A 14,396-nucleotide genomic window follows, 5' to 3' on the forward strand; every position below is an offset into this window, starting at 1 on the left:
GGATCAGCCGAGCAGCCGCTCTGTCTCAACTTACCCTACCATCAAAGCCAAGTAAGGATCCCTCCGTTGCTATATTCCGCTCCCGCATCCACATCCGCTAACTCTCCCTCTGTCTACAGTGAGACGACCCCGTCGGCTGATCCAGTTCGTGTTTTCCACCTCCCCTTTCCCCGATCATCCAATAAACATATTAACTGATTCTTGTTCCCCTGAGTCGTGTTCTGCATGTGGGTTAGATTCCTTAAACCCACCATGACACAGGGAAAATAGACAGTGACAATAGACAAACAAACCAGCGAGTAAGTGGAGGAGATGACCGGGTTTTAAAGACAGGAGGCAATTAGGGGAAGTGGGCACAGGTGAGATGATTGCAAGGCTTGGGGCAGGTGTAGATGGGCGTGGCAGGCAGACAAGAGATAGACTGAGGAGAAGTGAATTATGGCTGAGGCACACGAAACAAAGACACTAAGAACAAGAACCAGTCTAACAAGATAACTGAATGAAATAAACAATAAGCTCAAACTGAAACATGAAGACAATAAACCGAATACAAAAACCCAAATCCTAACACCTTTAACTAAATAGCCTACCATTTATGTAAAACAAAAAAACAACGTTCCAGAAACTTTTACTTTTCAGTGTGTTAAACTGCAGAAAAAAATAACCAATTTTTCCTGATCACATCATGTCATTTCAAGAATCTTGCAAATTGCCAAATGTGCAGCTGAACTACCCAACATGCACGGTTCCTAATCTTCACTGTTCTGAAGGTTATTTTTTAAATAACAAACAATAAAAAATGATGATCCAAAGAACGAGATCGTAGATCTAAACAGCTGAAATGGACTTCCTACAGAGGGTGTCCTGGCTCAGTCTTAGAGATAAAGTAAGGAGCTTTGTCATATGGGAGGGAGGAGGGGGAGAGAAAGACAGACAAGTGAACCAGCTGTGACAGTCTTTAGTGATTTGCTGTATACTTGGGTAATAAAGAAACCCATGTAGGCTTTCATTGTCCCTGCGTCAAGAAAGTTTTCTGCTGGCAGACCAAGCTGTAATCAGAGCCAGAGGTTAGCTGACCTCCATTCCAAAGGAGATCCAAGAGAGACTGGGATTTTACTGACCCCTCAGACACATAACTCCAGGGACTTTCTGTGATTAGAAAAGCAAAGTGGCTGGGGGGAAAGTGCAACAATTAACTTTCACAATTTTAGTTTAACTCAAACAAAAATCCAAAGAGAAACAAAAGTCTCCTTAAAATGTGTGTAACGGTACATTTATTTATACCAAACTGTCACAGTATAGATGTCAGGAATTGATGGAACAAAGTAAATGAAAATTACATTTGCTAAAGGTCTCTCATCTAAACAGGGTGCATGTTTTATTTAAACTGCTTTTGACTATTTGCCACTATGGAAAAGCATTAGAGGAGGATCTTATCTAAAGAACTCTACAACAAAACAAAGGAAGAATGATTAGTTCAGATGAAACACAGGATCTTGATCTTGAAAAAGAAAAGTTTATTTTTGTCTGACTGTCTTCAGATCAGATCATCCACTTATCCATCCATCCATCCATCCATCCATCTTCTTCCTTCTATCTGTTGTCGGGTTGCAGAGGCAACAGGTCCAGGAGAGAAACCCAGACAGCACTCTCCCCATTGACACTCTCCAGTTCCTCCTAGGGCAGGGGTAGACAACCCTGGTCCTGGAGAGCCACTATCCTGCATGTTTTACTTGTTTCTCTGCTCCAACACACCTGATTTGAATCAGTGTGTCATTAACAGGCTTCTGCAAAATATGAAGAGGTAATTTAACCACTGAGTCAGGTGTGTTGGAGCAGGGAAACAAATAAAACATGCAGGATAGTGGCTCTCCAGGACCAGGGTTGCCTACTCCTATCCTAGGGGATCCTAAGGTGTTTCCAGACCAGAAAAGAAAGATAGTCCCTCAGTGGTTTGCCACAGAGTCTTCTCTCAGTGGGACATGCCTAGAAAACCTGTAATCAAATACCTCAGTTGACTTTTTTCAATGAGGATGATCAGCAGCTCCAATCTGAGTTCCCCCCATATGGCAGAGCTCCTCACTTTATCTCTGAGGCTGAGCAGGAACATCCTCTATAGGAAGTTCATTTCAGCTGCTTGGATCCAGGATCTCATTCTTTGATCATCATCCATATCTCAGGACCATCTAAAGCTTTGCCTTTCAGTTCAGCTCCTTCTTCCCCTTGACAAGACCAACACACTGATTACTACAGACAAAGCCCTGATTTCTGATCCTTCTCCTTTTCCAGCTCCATATACCCTCATTTATGAACAAGACTCCCAGGTACTTGAACTCTTCTACTTGAGCCAAAGACTTATCCGCAACCTGGAAGGGAACATTCCACCTTCTTTGAGCCGAAAATCATGGTCTTAGTCTCCAAAGCTGTGTCATTATTCTTGGCACAAGGTTGAGCTTGTTAGACTCCACCAGGGCTCTCCCTCTGATCCTGTTTTTCATGTTCACAGACAGGATTCTAAGGTGCAGTCATGGAGAGAGGGGTGTCAGGTTTGGGAACATCAGTGTCTCATCTCTTCTTTTGCAGATAGCATAAATCTCTTGGCGCCTTCAGGCCATGACTCTCAGCTTTGCAGCTGAGTGTGAAGCAGTTAAGATATGAGTCAGCGCTTTGGTTATAGTGAGACCAGATATGCCTTAACCCTCCCATGACCTTCGGGTCAAACTGACCCAAAGTTACAAGGGCTTCTCTACCCTTCATCATATCTCTCTCTTTTGAGGGATTCAGCAGGGTTAAAAGAAAGCCTGACACCCCATACTTTCACAGCACCCACCAGGTAATGCATCAGGAACAACGGTAAAAAGCCTTATCCAGATCCACACAACACAAGTGGACTGGACAGTCAAACTCAACCCCCTTAGCAACCTTACAACAGTGAAGATCTATTCCACTGTTTCATGACCAGGACAAAAGCCACACTGCTCCTCCTGACTCTGAGGTTTTAACAATTGGTCAGAGCTTTTTTTCCAACATCCAAAAACTTTGGTAGCACAAACAGATGGCTTTGTGGCCTGTCCATCCAAGAAATATTACGCAGATATGCCTTCGGTCTGGGGGAGAAGACCTTGAAGATAACCACTACAGTCATGGGATGACATGCAAATGCCACAGAAAGATCACAATGTAGATTTAAACCAGTAACATTCTTCTTGTTGGGAGAAGTGTATGTGTACGTTGCGTAGCCTTACTGTTTCACGGTCCAGTGGCTTGTTGACCTTGATGACTCCAATGATTGGGTCAATAAAAAACTGGCTGTTCTGGTCACCGCTGACAATGGCGTAGAGGATTGCTCCGTTCAGATGGCTGTCAGCATCTTCTGCTACCAGCTGCATGCACAAGGACACAAAAGTACGGTGAGTAAACTGTAGCATTTTCATGGGACCATAATGCTTTATGATATTTTTTTCAGTCCTCAAGTTCAATAAAAACATGTCCTATAAATCAATAAAAATATACAAGAAGATAAAAAAATGAGATATGCTAAACTGAGACCTTTCTGCAAACAGGGATCATATGACTGGTTCTTTGATTATACCTTGACAACAAACTCTCCAACAGTAGCATCTTCTGAAAGCACTGAAGTGTAAAGGTCATGGCTGAACACGGGCATATTGTCATTGACGTCTGTCAGGTTTATGTTCACTGTGGTAACTGCACTCAGAGTTGGCGTGCCACCGTCACTAGCCTCCACTGTCAGGAAGTAGTCTCTGCAGGTCTCGTAGTCTAGAGGTTGGGCCACTAAAATGGCTCCTGAGGAAGAGTAAGGAGACAGAATTGTACATGATTGTAAAGAGTAACTGGACTGGAAACTAAAACAAAGAAAAGTCACATCAGGCACAATCATACAGTAAAATAATTTTAACTAGAAAATTTCTGCAGAAAAGTTGGTAGAGTGCCAATGCAGCTACTGCCTGAATTACAACATCCATCTGCTTCCTTTTCTAAAATTCAACGGAATATGGGATTTACCTTTGTAATGATCTAAGGTGACAAAATACTTACTTTTTGAGGTGTAAATTGTAGAAAAACTGTAACGTTTGTGGAAGTAAAAAGTGTTGTTTGCTAAAGTTTTGTAAAATTTAGACAGGTGATTAGTTGAACATTCTGTAGTAAAATCTCTAAAAATCTCAAACTTAACCTGTTTTTATTTTATTTATTTGGCTGCTCCCTTTTTCAGTGGTTGCCTCACTGAGCAAACCTATACAAACAATTTGCCAATTGTTTTACACCAATGTCCTTCCTGATGTAACCTGGGCTCGAACCCACAGCTTTCGGATAAGAAGACAACCCCACTGACCACCAAATTACCACTACATCACACCTACCTGTGATGTGAAAAAAGTGTTTAAGAGCTCAAAAAGACATTTTTTAACATTTCTTTCGCTTATTTGTCTACATTGTACGATGCTACCAAAATTCAGACATTTCCATGTTAAGATATACATCTTGATGTATTTTTTGTAGGATTTTTTAAGTTGTGGAAGGAGATGCAAATCAAAAATTGTGACAAAAGGGAACAATGACGGACGAATGGTGAAAGAGGAGTTTTAATCAGTAAGCATTGGCACTATTAACTAGTTATGCCTGACAAGCTGGGGTCATGCCAGCGGCCATGACATTATTGTGCTGCACAATGATGGTAATGTGATGAGAATTTGAAACCACTGGTTTCAAATGTCTGTCTGGATTTATAACTGATCTCTGTACAGTTTGACCCTGTTATTGTCAGTTCAGCCATGTGTGTGGCTTTGTAAATGATTTCTATGTTCAGAGAATGAGTGCGTTAAGGGTGGGAAAGACTACAGCGACGTACCCAAACACTGTACTACCTCTGACCTTTTAACCCTGTTGTTGTATGTTCAAATATTCATTTTTTAACAAGTTAGCTTAGTTGGTTGGTCAGGTCATGCTTAAAAGAAAGGTCAAGCAACACCAGTAGTTCTGGTTCAGCTGGAATAAAACTTTGGTTTAGAAAGCTGGAAGGAATGAAACAATATGAAAACACTTAGATGTGTCAAAGAAAGATGCCTAAAGAAAAATAAGTTGTGTGTTCCCTGATGAATCACGTGGTGGGTGCTGTGAGAGCATAGATTGGGAAAAAGATTTTAAAAAAAGCCCAAACAAATGAATAAATTAATTACATAATTATTTAACAAATGAATGAATAAAGTAATAAGTTCATGAAGGAAAGAACTAATTATTGCTTAAACAAATGACCTAACGAATAAATGAACGTCTGAACAAATAAATAAATGAATAAGAATATACATTTTAAATCCGTGTATCATTCGTTCTTTCCATTTTCAATTGACTATCAAAAATTAAATAATGAAAAACGGACTGGTTATTTTGTTTTTTGGTTTTTATTATCAGACCAAAAACGAAAAAATGCCTGGTTTTTCATATTTCACTTTTAGGCTAAGATCGAAAACACAAAATCGAAAAACGGGAAGCAGGACAGAGTTAGATTTTATTATTTATTTGGTCAGGTTTAGGTGACCCGAAAGTAGCTCTGTGCGGCAGCTAAGGTNGTTGTCTCAGCTCTGTAGTGAAAATTTCAAACCAAAGAACTTTAACAGGACCGGCTTAGAGATAATGTGACCCCAAAAAGGAGGTGATTTTTTTTTTTACTGTACATGTTAACAAAAATGTCTATGATTCATGTGTACAACTATAGTTAATATAGTGTAAACCTGTTTTTACCTGGTAGTTCTTTCTGCATGTTTAGGAATTAATGATGTATTGTGTATTACAATACACTGAAGGATACTAAAACCTTTTCAAGTTGTTTTCAATTCTATTGTTTTTAAGTATTATGTGTCTTAGGAACACAAAAACCTGAAGGAAAGCTGCAGAGAGCTTCCAGTGGACCATTCTCTCCCTGAAAGTGAAGCTCAGCTCTCCAGCCCCAGTTAAAGCAGGGCAGTGTGAGACCCTGGAATGACCTGGACTTTTTAAAGATTACTTTTCCAGGCCTTTTAAAAAAACTGCATGTGTGTGCATACACAGCACACAAAAATATAAAGAAATGATTGATGTGGTGTATACAGAAGGCTCAGGATTGTGTGTGTGAGAGAGTGAAATAAATTTGAATGAACAATCAAACTTGTTTTTTTTATTAAAATATGAAATGTATTGAACTATTCATCTATTAATATGCCATACTATATGTCTGTCTTTGTTAACAAGCATAAAACAAAGTATTTTAGCAAGATAGCACATATGTTTAATGTGTGAAAGCTTACTGTATCGTAACTACATCTCTGCTGTTTGTAACAAACCAAACTCTGAGAAAATCAGGTAAAGATTCAGAGAGTTCTGATTATTTTAGTTGGACATACAGCTTCTTCGGTACAAAGAAATAAACTGGGGGACGCGTGAAAGACCCGGCCAAGATGGCAGCTGCGCTGACTCGTCAGCTCCAACAGACAGCGCCAGTCTTCGAGGTGTCTATGTAAACATTGTCTATGGTGGCCGGTAACAAGCTAACGTTTGTTGTTTGCTAGAACTCCCTACCAAACTTCCGGGTCACCTAAACCCGACCAATTAAATATTAAAATCAAATTCTGTCCTGCTGCCCGTTTTTCCATTTTGTGTTTCCGATTTTAGCCTAAAAGTGAAATATGATAAACCAGGAAGTTTTTCGTTTTTCATGTTATAATAAAAAACAAAATAACCAGTCCGTTTTTCATTATTTGATTTTTGATTGTCAATTGAAAATGGAAAGAACGAATGATAAACAGCTTATTTTATTCTTATGTTTATTCTTCTTTCCTATTGTATTTATTCATGTTCAAAGTGATCTGGGATTGCTATTGAAACTCTAAGAAGAAGCTGTGACCTAACACAAAAAAAAAAAAACACAAAAAAACTGAGTACGATTATTTGAGAGCAGAGTGCTAAAAGTCACAGAGCCATCTACGTAGAGATCTTTTCACGGCTGTGACTCCAGTCAGTAACACAAAATGTTTAATGGTTTCATTACTGTAATAGCCATGCTAACCAATTCTAAGAACTTGTTTACACTCCTTAACTTTTATTGTGGAAGAAGGCAGAAAGTCACTCACCAGTCAGTGGGTGGATGTGGAACTTCCTGTGCTCGTTGCCTGATCTGATGCTGTAGGTGATCTCTGCATTGGTCCCGATGTCTTTGCTGGCAGCATAAACTCTCAGAACCTCAGTGCCCACTCGCACATCCTCCGGTACTGTTGCCAATTGATCACGGCGCTCAAACACAGGTGGATTGTCATTGATGTCAAGCACAGTGATTGTGACGTTCACTAGTGAGAAGAGAGGCTGCGGTGAACCCTGATCAGATGCACAAACTGTGATCTGATGAGTTGGCTGGACTTCCCGATCCAGAGTGTGTTCCAGGACCACGATGCCCGAGACCTCATCGATGGAGAAAAATCTTCCTGCAGAGTCAGCCAGGGAATAGACCACCGTGCGACCTGGACCTGCTGCAGAGTTCAAATATGAGAGTCAAATCCACACTAGAAGTTGAAGGTCTCAGTTTGACTGGAGCTAACTGCTTGTCAGACCCTTAAGATTTGTTTCAGAATCATCAGAACCATGGCTCTGGTGCATCATTAATAATTTTATGTCAAAGTTGGTGTACTCATTTAGCGCCTTAATTAGATCATTTTTGTTCAGTAATTGAATTATTTTTCCTTTATAGAAGATTTTCTTTATTTGATGATTTCTGCTTCAGCTGGTTAGAGTTCATGTCAAAAAGAGAGAAAATAATCTAAAAACAAAGGTTCTCATGATCCCAGCCAACCTCAAATTAATGATAATGTATTGACTCTTGTAGAGTCAAGTAGTTCTTACCTCGCTGGTGTATGTTTAAATAGTTATTTTTCTGAGACGTTTAGCTGTAATCAGTTATATCATGCTTAAAAAAAAGGTCATGGAACACCATGATCATGTGCGTTGGAGTAGGTGGGGCTTAAAGCCCCAAATCGGTAGTGTACAAACTCTGGAATCAAAAATACAACATGGCAGCTTCTGTAAACCAGGTCCTGCTGGCTTCAATTCCTAATGAGGGACACAACAGACAAATATAAACAGTCTATTGTCTCTGCCCCAACTGTTTGGGTGTTTGGTTTCCCAATCATGGTTCTGAATCCCCACACATGAAGGTTCTGGTCATCCAAGACAAATTACACTACGACAGGATCATTAGAACCCCACCACATCTGTACCTGACATCTGGACTTTATAACACCCTGTATCATTCTGCATCATGTTTTGCCAACTAGTATCAGACTACAGGTTCTCTGCCTCATGTGTAGCTGCCATTAACACCAGAGTGTTCCTCCTGGCATCATGGTGGGGGGAGCCACAGACTTCAGGTCACCACTTGGTGCCACAGTGGTGGCACCAAGCTACATAGGTGGCATCCTGCATCTGCATGTCTTACCCCTCCTGAGAATGAACCCAGTCTTTCAACAAGACAACCCATGTGCACAAAGGACATGTGTCAATGGACGGCCTGAGTCATGTTGAGGTCCTCCTGGACTCAGCCAGGTACCTATTTTTTCTCCAATCCAACATGTGTGTCACATGACCTTTCAACATAACCTGTTTGATCAATTTGAGTTCATTTCCACAACTCTGTCTATTTTTTGTCAGTGAGTGTAATGCCTGCTGATTATATATGACATTTTTATCTGAAACTACTTTGATTTATCTGTTGTTTTTAAATTAATAGACTTTTCACTTTGGTATGCAGTGTTTATTTTTCCATTTTAGATGATCTGCAACATTAGTGAGAGTGATTTTCTCATCAGCAGCAATTATTTCATCACCTACCTTCATCAGGATCTATGGCCTGTATACGAGTGAGCAGGGCCTTGACGGCTGTATCTTCGTACACACTGGCAGTATACTGTGACATGATGAAGGTGGGGGGGTTGTCATTCACATCAGTCACTGCCAGATGAACCTCGGCACGGCACCAACGCCCTCCGCCGTCAGATGCCTGAGTAATTAACCTGTAATTAGGTGTCATCTCATGGTCCAGAGTTACTGATGACTTGATTTCACCTGAACAGGTAAGAAAAACATTACAACACGTGAAAAAACAGAGCTTTAAAGTGTAACACAGAAACACCTATTTATGCTAATTTAAAATAAATACATGTTTTTTTCCAAAGCTGCACTGTATACCTACCAGTGTCTGGGTCGATGCTGAAGTCCTGGGATCCAGACCCATGCAGGGAGTAGTGGATCCGTGCACTGTTGCCTACATCTGCATCAGTGGCTCCAACTCTTAGCAGCACGCTGTTGACCGGCAGGTTCTCTGGAATGCTGGCAGAATATACCACCTGCAAAAAGGTGTCAAAACACAAATGAACACAATACAATCAAATAACCATGAAGCAAAACTGACAGTCAAAGCTTGTTAAGCATCAACAGTCTAACTATTGTTGCCTTTTATAAAGCTGAACTTAAAAAGAATAATTTCAAAGTCACCTGGTCACAGATGGGGTTGTTGTCATTGATGTCAATCACTGTCACCTCCACAGTTGTCTGGGAAACAAAAAGTCCATCGCTCGCAGTGACATTGATGATGTAGAGGTTGCGTTCTTCACGATCCAACGGCCCCTTCACGTACATCTTCCATTCTCCCTGAACCAGGCCGAGTGCAAACACGCCACGATGATTCCCACCTGGATAACACAAAGTCAGACAGGTTCAATAAGACACAGGAATTATAAACAAGAATGTCTTATTAAAATAACCCTTCAAACCGCAAGTTGACCCATCTTTGCTCTTATTTAGCCAATAATGACACAATAAGAATCAGGTTTTGAATAAAGCATTTGGCACTGAAAAAATATTTATAGATTGGGCATAATTTACTCTGTCTGATGTAGCTGTGAAAACATATCTCTCTATTATCTCAAATTATTTACCAATAAAGGAGAGTTGCATCCATTAACTTAGCTTTTAACCTAAACCTGGGAAGCTAGAGAACTACTTTAAGACTATACCCTGTTCCTGACTTTGGTCGTTTTCATTTTGTACTTCAGACAGCCTTCTTCTGACGATAATTCACCATTAAATCAACCCATTTATTTTCATTAGGCACTGGCTTCCCAGTAATTATTGTTTGGGTAAGTAACCACTTTTGAGATGATGGATCTTGGAGTAATTCTTGATTCCGGTCTTAATCTTGAGAAACAGATTAGTTCTGTTCTTATAAGGTCTTTTTTTTAAATTGAGACTTTTATCTAAAGTGAAATTATTTTTATCTTCTATTGATTTTGAACAGGTGATTTACGTTTTTATTAGCTCCCAACTTGATTACTGCAGTTGTCTGTATGTTTGTGTAAGCCCGGCTAGCTTCTCACTGCTGAAGTTGGTTCAGAACGCTGCAGCTTGTCTCTTAACACAAACAAAAAAGCGTGAACATATCTCACCAGTGCTTGCTTCTCTTCACTGGCTCCCCGTTCGTTTTAGAATCGATTTTAAGTTTTATGCTGAACTATAAGGTCTTCTGCTGATCTTCTGCAGCCTTATGTGCCCTCTAGATCACGTGTTCATTTGTGTTTAGTTGTCCCAAGGTCCAGGCTGATCCACAGAGGTGATTGGGCCTTTTCGGTTGTAGCTCTTAAACTGTGGAACCAGCTGCCCCTTCATATTAGACAGGCTTCAACACTTGGTGTTTTTAAAACACATTTTTATTCACTGCTTTTAATACAATGTGAGAACTGTAATGTGTTGATATTGTATTCTATCTTGTATAATGTTTGTATTGAATTATCTTTTATTGTTTATGTGTGCAGCACTTTGGCCAATGGCAGTTGTTCTTAAATGTGCTATATAAGTTTTATTTGATTTGATTTGATTTCCTGGTATTAAATTGTATCTGTTTATTTAATATAATAAATACATTAATCCATCCATCCATTTTCTTTACCCACTTTTCTGTTCAGGAGGCTGGTGCCTATCTCTACGGTAAACGTGCCTGAGTATACCAGTATAAGTATATCCATAAGCCTCAACTACAGCTATTATCAGTTCCACACAGACTTCACAACAAGCAACATGTGTGCAAAGTGAGTCAACGTCAAAAAAGGTAAGTCTATCACACCAGCAGCAGTGAACATAGTGTACACAATTGATGCTAGAAAACATTGTAAAGACATTTTGGGTAGTCATACCCCACCACACATACTCCATCAATTCAATATGTACTCAGCAGCAACCACATGACACTAGGAACACTGAACCCAACACAAAGGAATACACTACTGATACACAGCTCTAACTAGATGGATAAGAAAGACCAACAATGGCAATGACTGTTACTCATAAAACCATAGCATAGCATTAGTTATTGCTGGGTTACTGTCATGTAACTGTTGTTATTATGGCGTAAATTTGACATTTTAAAGCTCAGATAACAAAAAGTTTCAACATGATCAATAAATCTGTATCAACCTGCTGGAGATCACGATATGTATGTTCAAGTTTCAGATGTTGTTATTTTCTTACAGCCAAGTATCTCAGATTCACAAGAGTGGGTCAGTATTATTACATTATCTGTAACTACAGCACCATGCACACCAACTGTGGGGAGCAGAAATTTTAAACAGTATTTGTTTTGGAAGGGCAAAAATTAGGGGTGGGACTAAAACATGACAAGATTTCTTGTCAAGTTCAAAACTGTCTCATTATCCGCTCCAAAAGCTCTCATGACTTTGTCTGCTAAAATTATTACTGAAGATGTCGCCACTATTTTAAACTACTTGTGTGGCAGCAGTTTAAACAAAAAAAATCAGGCACTTGGACCACCTGCTCCCACCCTTCTACAGCTCTGTGCTGAGAGGAAGAGTATCTGTCGTCCATTTATTTAAACCAGAACAGACTTAATGCTGAGTTCACACTGTGATTTGTCAATTCTGATGCTGAGAAAATTAGGTTTTAACCTCTTGGTAATCTGTTTGCGTTGAGAGGAAGGGAGTTGATCAAAATGTGAGGTACAGGTCAAACAAACTGACTGTATTGTTCACTGAATGAGCCTCTCTCCTGCTTTCCAGCAAGCTGTGAACTTTTCTCTGTGATAAAATAATAATAAAAAACACACAAAAGAGTTTCACTCTAATATCCACTTCGGTTAATCCTGAGAGTTTCCACAACTTGACAGCCTGTCAGGGCTCATCACAGCTGCAGTGTCTGCTTAAAATTAAATTATTCATATTTTCATTTTGTGGTGTCTTCTGTAATTTTAAGGTAAAATCTTGGTAGTTGAGTTTTTATTGAAGTTTTCTGATGACCTGTGATAAAACGTTTTCATTAGAAATCAGTAAGAAATGCCTTCCTTTTCAATCTTTCATTTAAAAAATCCAGCAAAGTCTATTTGTTCTGACAGATATAAACATAGTGATATTGTTTCGTATAAATATTTTGATATAGGACATAGGAGAACCTTATTTTTTCAAGAAAATATTTAAAAAAAGGTTGGCCCTTAAATAGGTTTAAAAGTTTAGCCTCTTCAATAAATGAGCTTGACCCTCTTGGATTCAAAGGTCACACAGCTTTAATGAGAAGGTAAAAGGTCACTCACAAATGAAGTACTGTTCTAAGGTTTGAGGATTCATTAGAAATCAGAGGAGTGATTCCAATCATTTGGGTTTGTGGCAAGATTTTTGTTAAAATCTTGTCTCATGACATAAGTGTCTTGTTGCACAGTAATAAAAACAGATTCAGCGATATAAACTGGCTTTACAGTATTATGAACATCAGCATCCTTGTATGGTGACCTGGTTATAACACACAAAGAGGTACATATTACATTCCTACTCACCAGTGATGAGGTAACTGACATGTCGATTAACAGCAGAGCTGTCATCATCCCTGGTATTCAGCATAGCCACCACTTCACCGGGGGGACTGCTTTCCTGTACTGAACTAAAATAGTGGCTCTCCATGAACCTGGGGGGGTTGTCATTGATGTCTGACACCGCCACTGTCACTGTGGTGGTACTGGAAAGAGACAGGGTCTCTCCAAGATCTGAAGCCACGACCGTGAATGTGTAGGTTGGATTGGTCTCATGGTCGAGTTCCTTGCGTGTGAAGATCCAGCCCGTATTACTGTCAATGCTAAAGGTATGAACCAATGTATCTGATCTCTCCTCTGGTTGGATTGATGTGCCAAGACTGTATGTGACTTGGCCATTGGCTCCTGAGTCTGGGTCTTGAGCTTTGACTTGAATAATTTTGGTTCCAACTGTCATTCCCTCCATTACAGTAGTAACGTAAGAGTTGGCCTCAAAGGCTGGTTTATTGTCATTTAGGTCCAACACTTTGACTTCAACATCAACAGAAGTCACGGAATCCAGCTTTGTCTGTTGTGCAGTGGCAATGATTTTAAAATAAAATCCTTTGATCACTTCATGGTCCAAGGGTTTATCAAGTTTGATCGCTCCTGTGTCCTTTTCCACAATAAAAACACCGTCTTGATTATTTTCACCAGTTTCTCCATTAACAATGGCAAAGGTTACAGAGATCAAGGTATATTCAGGAGGAATGTTGAGATGAACTGTTCCTATGACTGAACCTATAGGTGTGTTCTCTGGTATGTTAAATATGTAATAATGCTGACTAAAGAAAGGAACGAAAGCATCAGGAGAAAGGACATGAATGTAAACAGGCACTAAAGAGTGTCTAACTGGGTTTCCTCCATCAACAGCCTTTACAAAAAAAGATAATACAGAGTTTCTCAAGTGGCTGAAACTGCCTTTAGTCACCATCCAACCACTATCTGGGTCTATTTCCAAAATGTCTGCTACAGGGACATGTGCCTCGCTGTAAAGTGAAAACATTACTTTGGCATTGGTGCCATAGTCAGGATCCCGAGCCTGAATCTGTGTTATCAAAAACCCTTGGATAACATCATATTTGAGTGAGGCTCGGTACTCTGTGGCACTAAAGCGAGGTGCATTATCGTTATCGTCTAAAAGAATGAGCTGTATTGTGCAATAAGAGACACGACCTCCTGAATCCTGAGCTGCCACTGTAAGAACAATGTCTTTATTGGATGGATCCTCACGGTCCAGCTTTTCTGTTGTGCTGATCTGACCTATGGCATCAATGCCAAATTGGTCATTACCCACATCATTAACAAAGGAATAAGTGATGTGGCCAAACATGCCAGGGTCTGCGTCTGTTGCCTTCACCTAGAAATAAAAAGAACAGTGCGTTAAAACCATTTATGTGTTTTCAAAGATCAGTTGGTTCTACGCATCAAATTTTAGCTAATACCTGTAAAATATACTGAGTTATATCTTTTGGGGTTTTATTGCGTGCTTTTTAAAGTTAATTAGCTC

At 39.7% G+C, this 14,396-nt stretch overlaps 1 protein-coding gene across 5 annotated transcripts in view; it reads right to left on the reverse strand.

Annotated features, from left to right (window-relative positions):
* fat3a (FAT atypical cadherin 3a) overlaps positions 1 to 14,396 on the reverse strand; it is a 131,613-nt gene that overhangs the window by 43,460 nt on the left and 73,757 nt on the right. For all 5 annotated transcript variants that reach the window (XM_017432164.3, XM_017432162.3, XM_017432163.3 and 2 more), the window contains 7 exons: positions 12,875 to 14,246; positions 9,535 to 9,731; positions 9,233 to 9,386; positions 8,872 to 9,105; positions 7,125 to 7,517; positions 3,593 to 3,807; positions 3,246 to 3,383 (listed from right to left, as the gene is read on the reverse strand). In XM_017432164.3, coding sequence (XP_017287653.1) covers positions 3,246 to 3,383; positions 3,593 to 3,807; positions 7,125 to 7,517; positions 8,872 to 9,105; positions 9,233 to 9,386; positions 9,535 to 9,731; positions 12,875 to 14,246 — 2,703 coding nt within the window. The remainder of the gene's footprint in view (positions 1 to 3,245; positions 3,384 to 3,592; positions 3,808 to 7,124; positions 7,518 to 8,871; positions 9,106 to 9,232; positions 9,387 to 9,534; positions 9,732 to 12,874; positions 14,247 to 14,396) is intronic.

Source organism: Kryptolebias marmoratus, linkage group LG2 (genome assembly GCF_001649575.2).
Source record: "Kryptolebias marmoratus isolate JLee-2015 linkage group LG2, ASM164957v2, whole genome shotgun sequence".
In the NCBI taxonomy this organism is placed as follows: domain Eukaryota; kingdom Metazoa; phylum Chordata; class Actinopteri; order Cyprinodontiformes; family Rivulidae; genus Kryptolebias; species Kryptolebias marmoratus.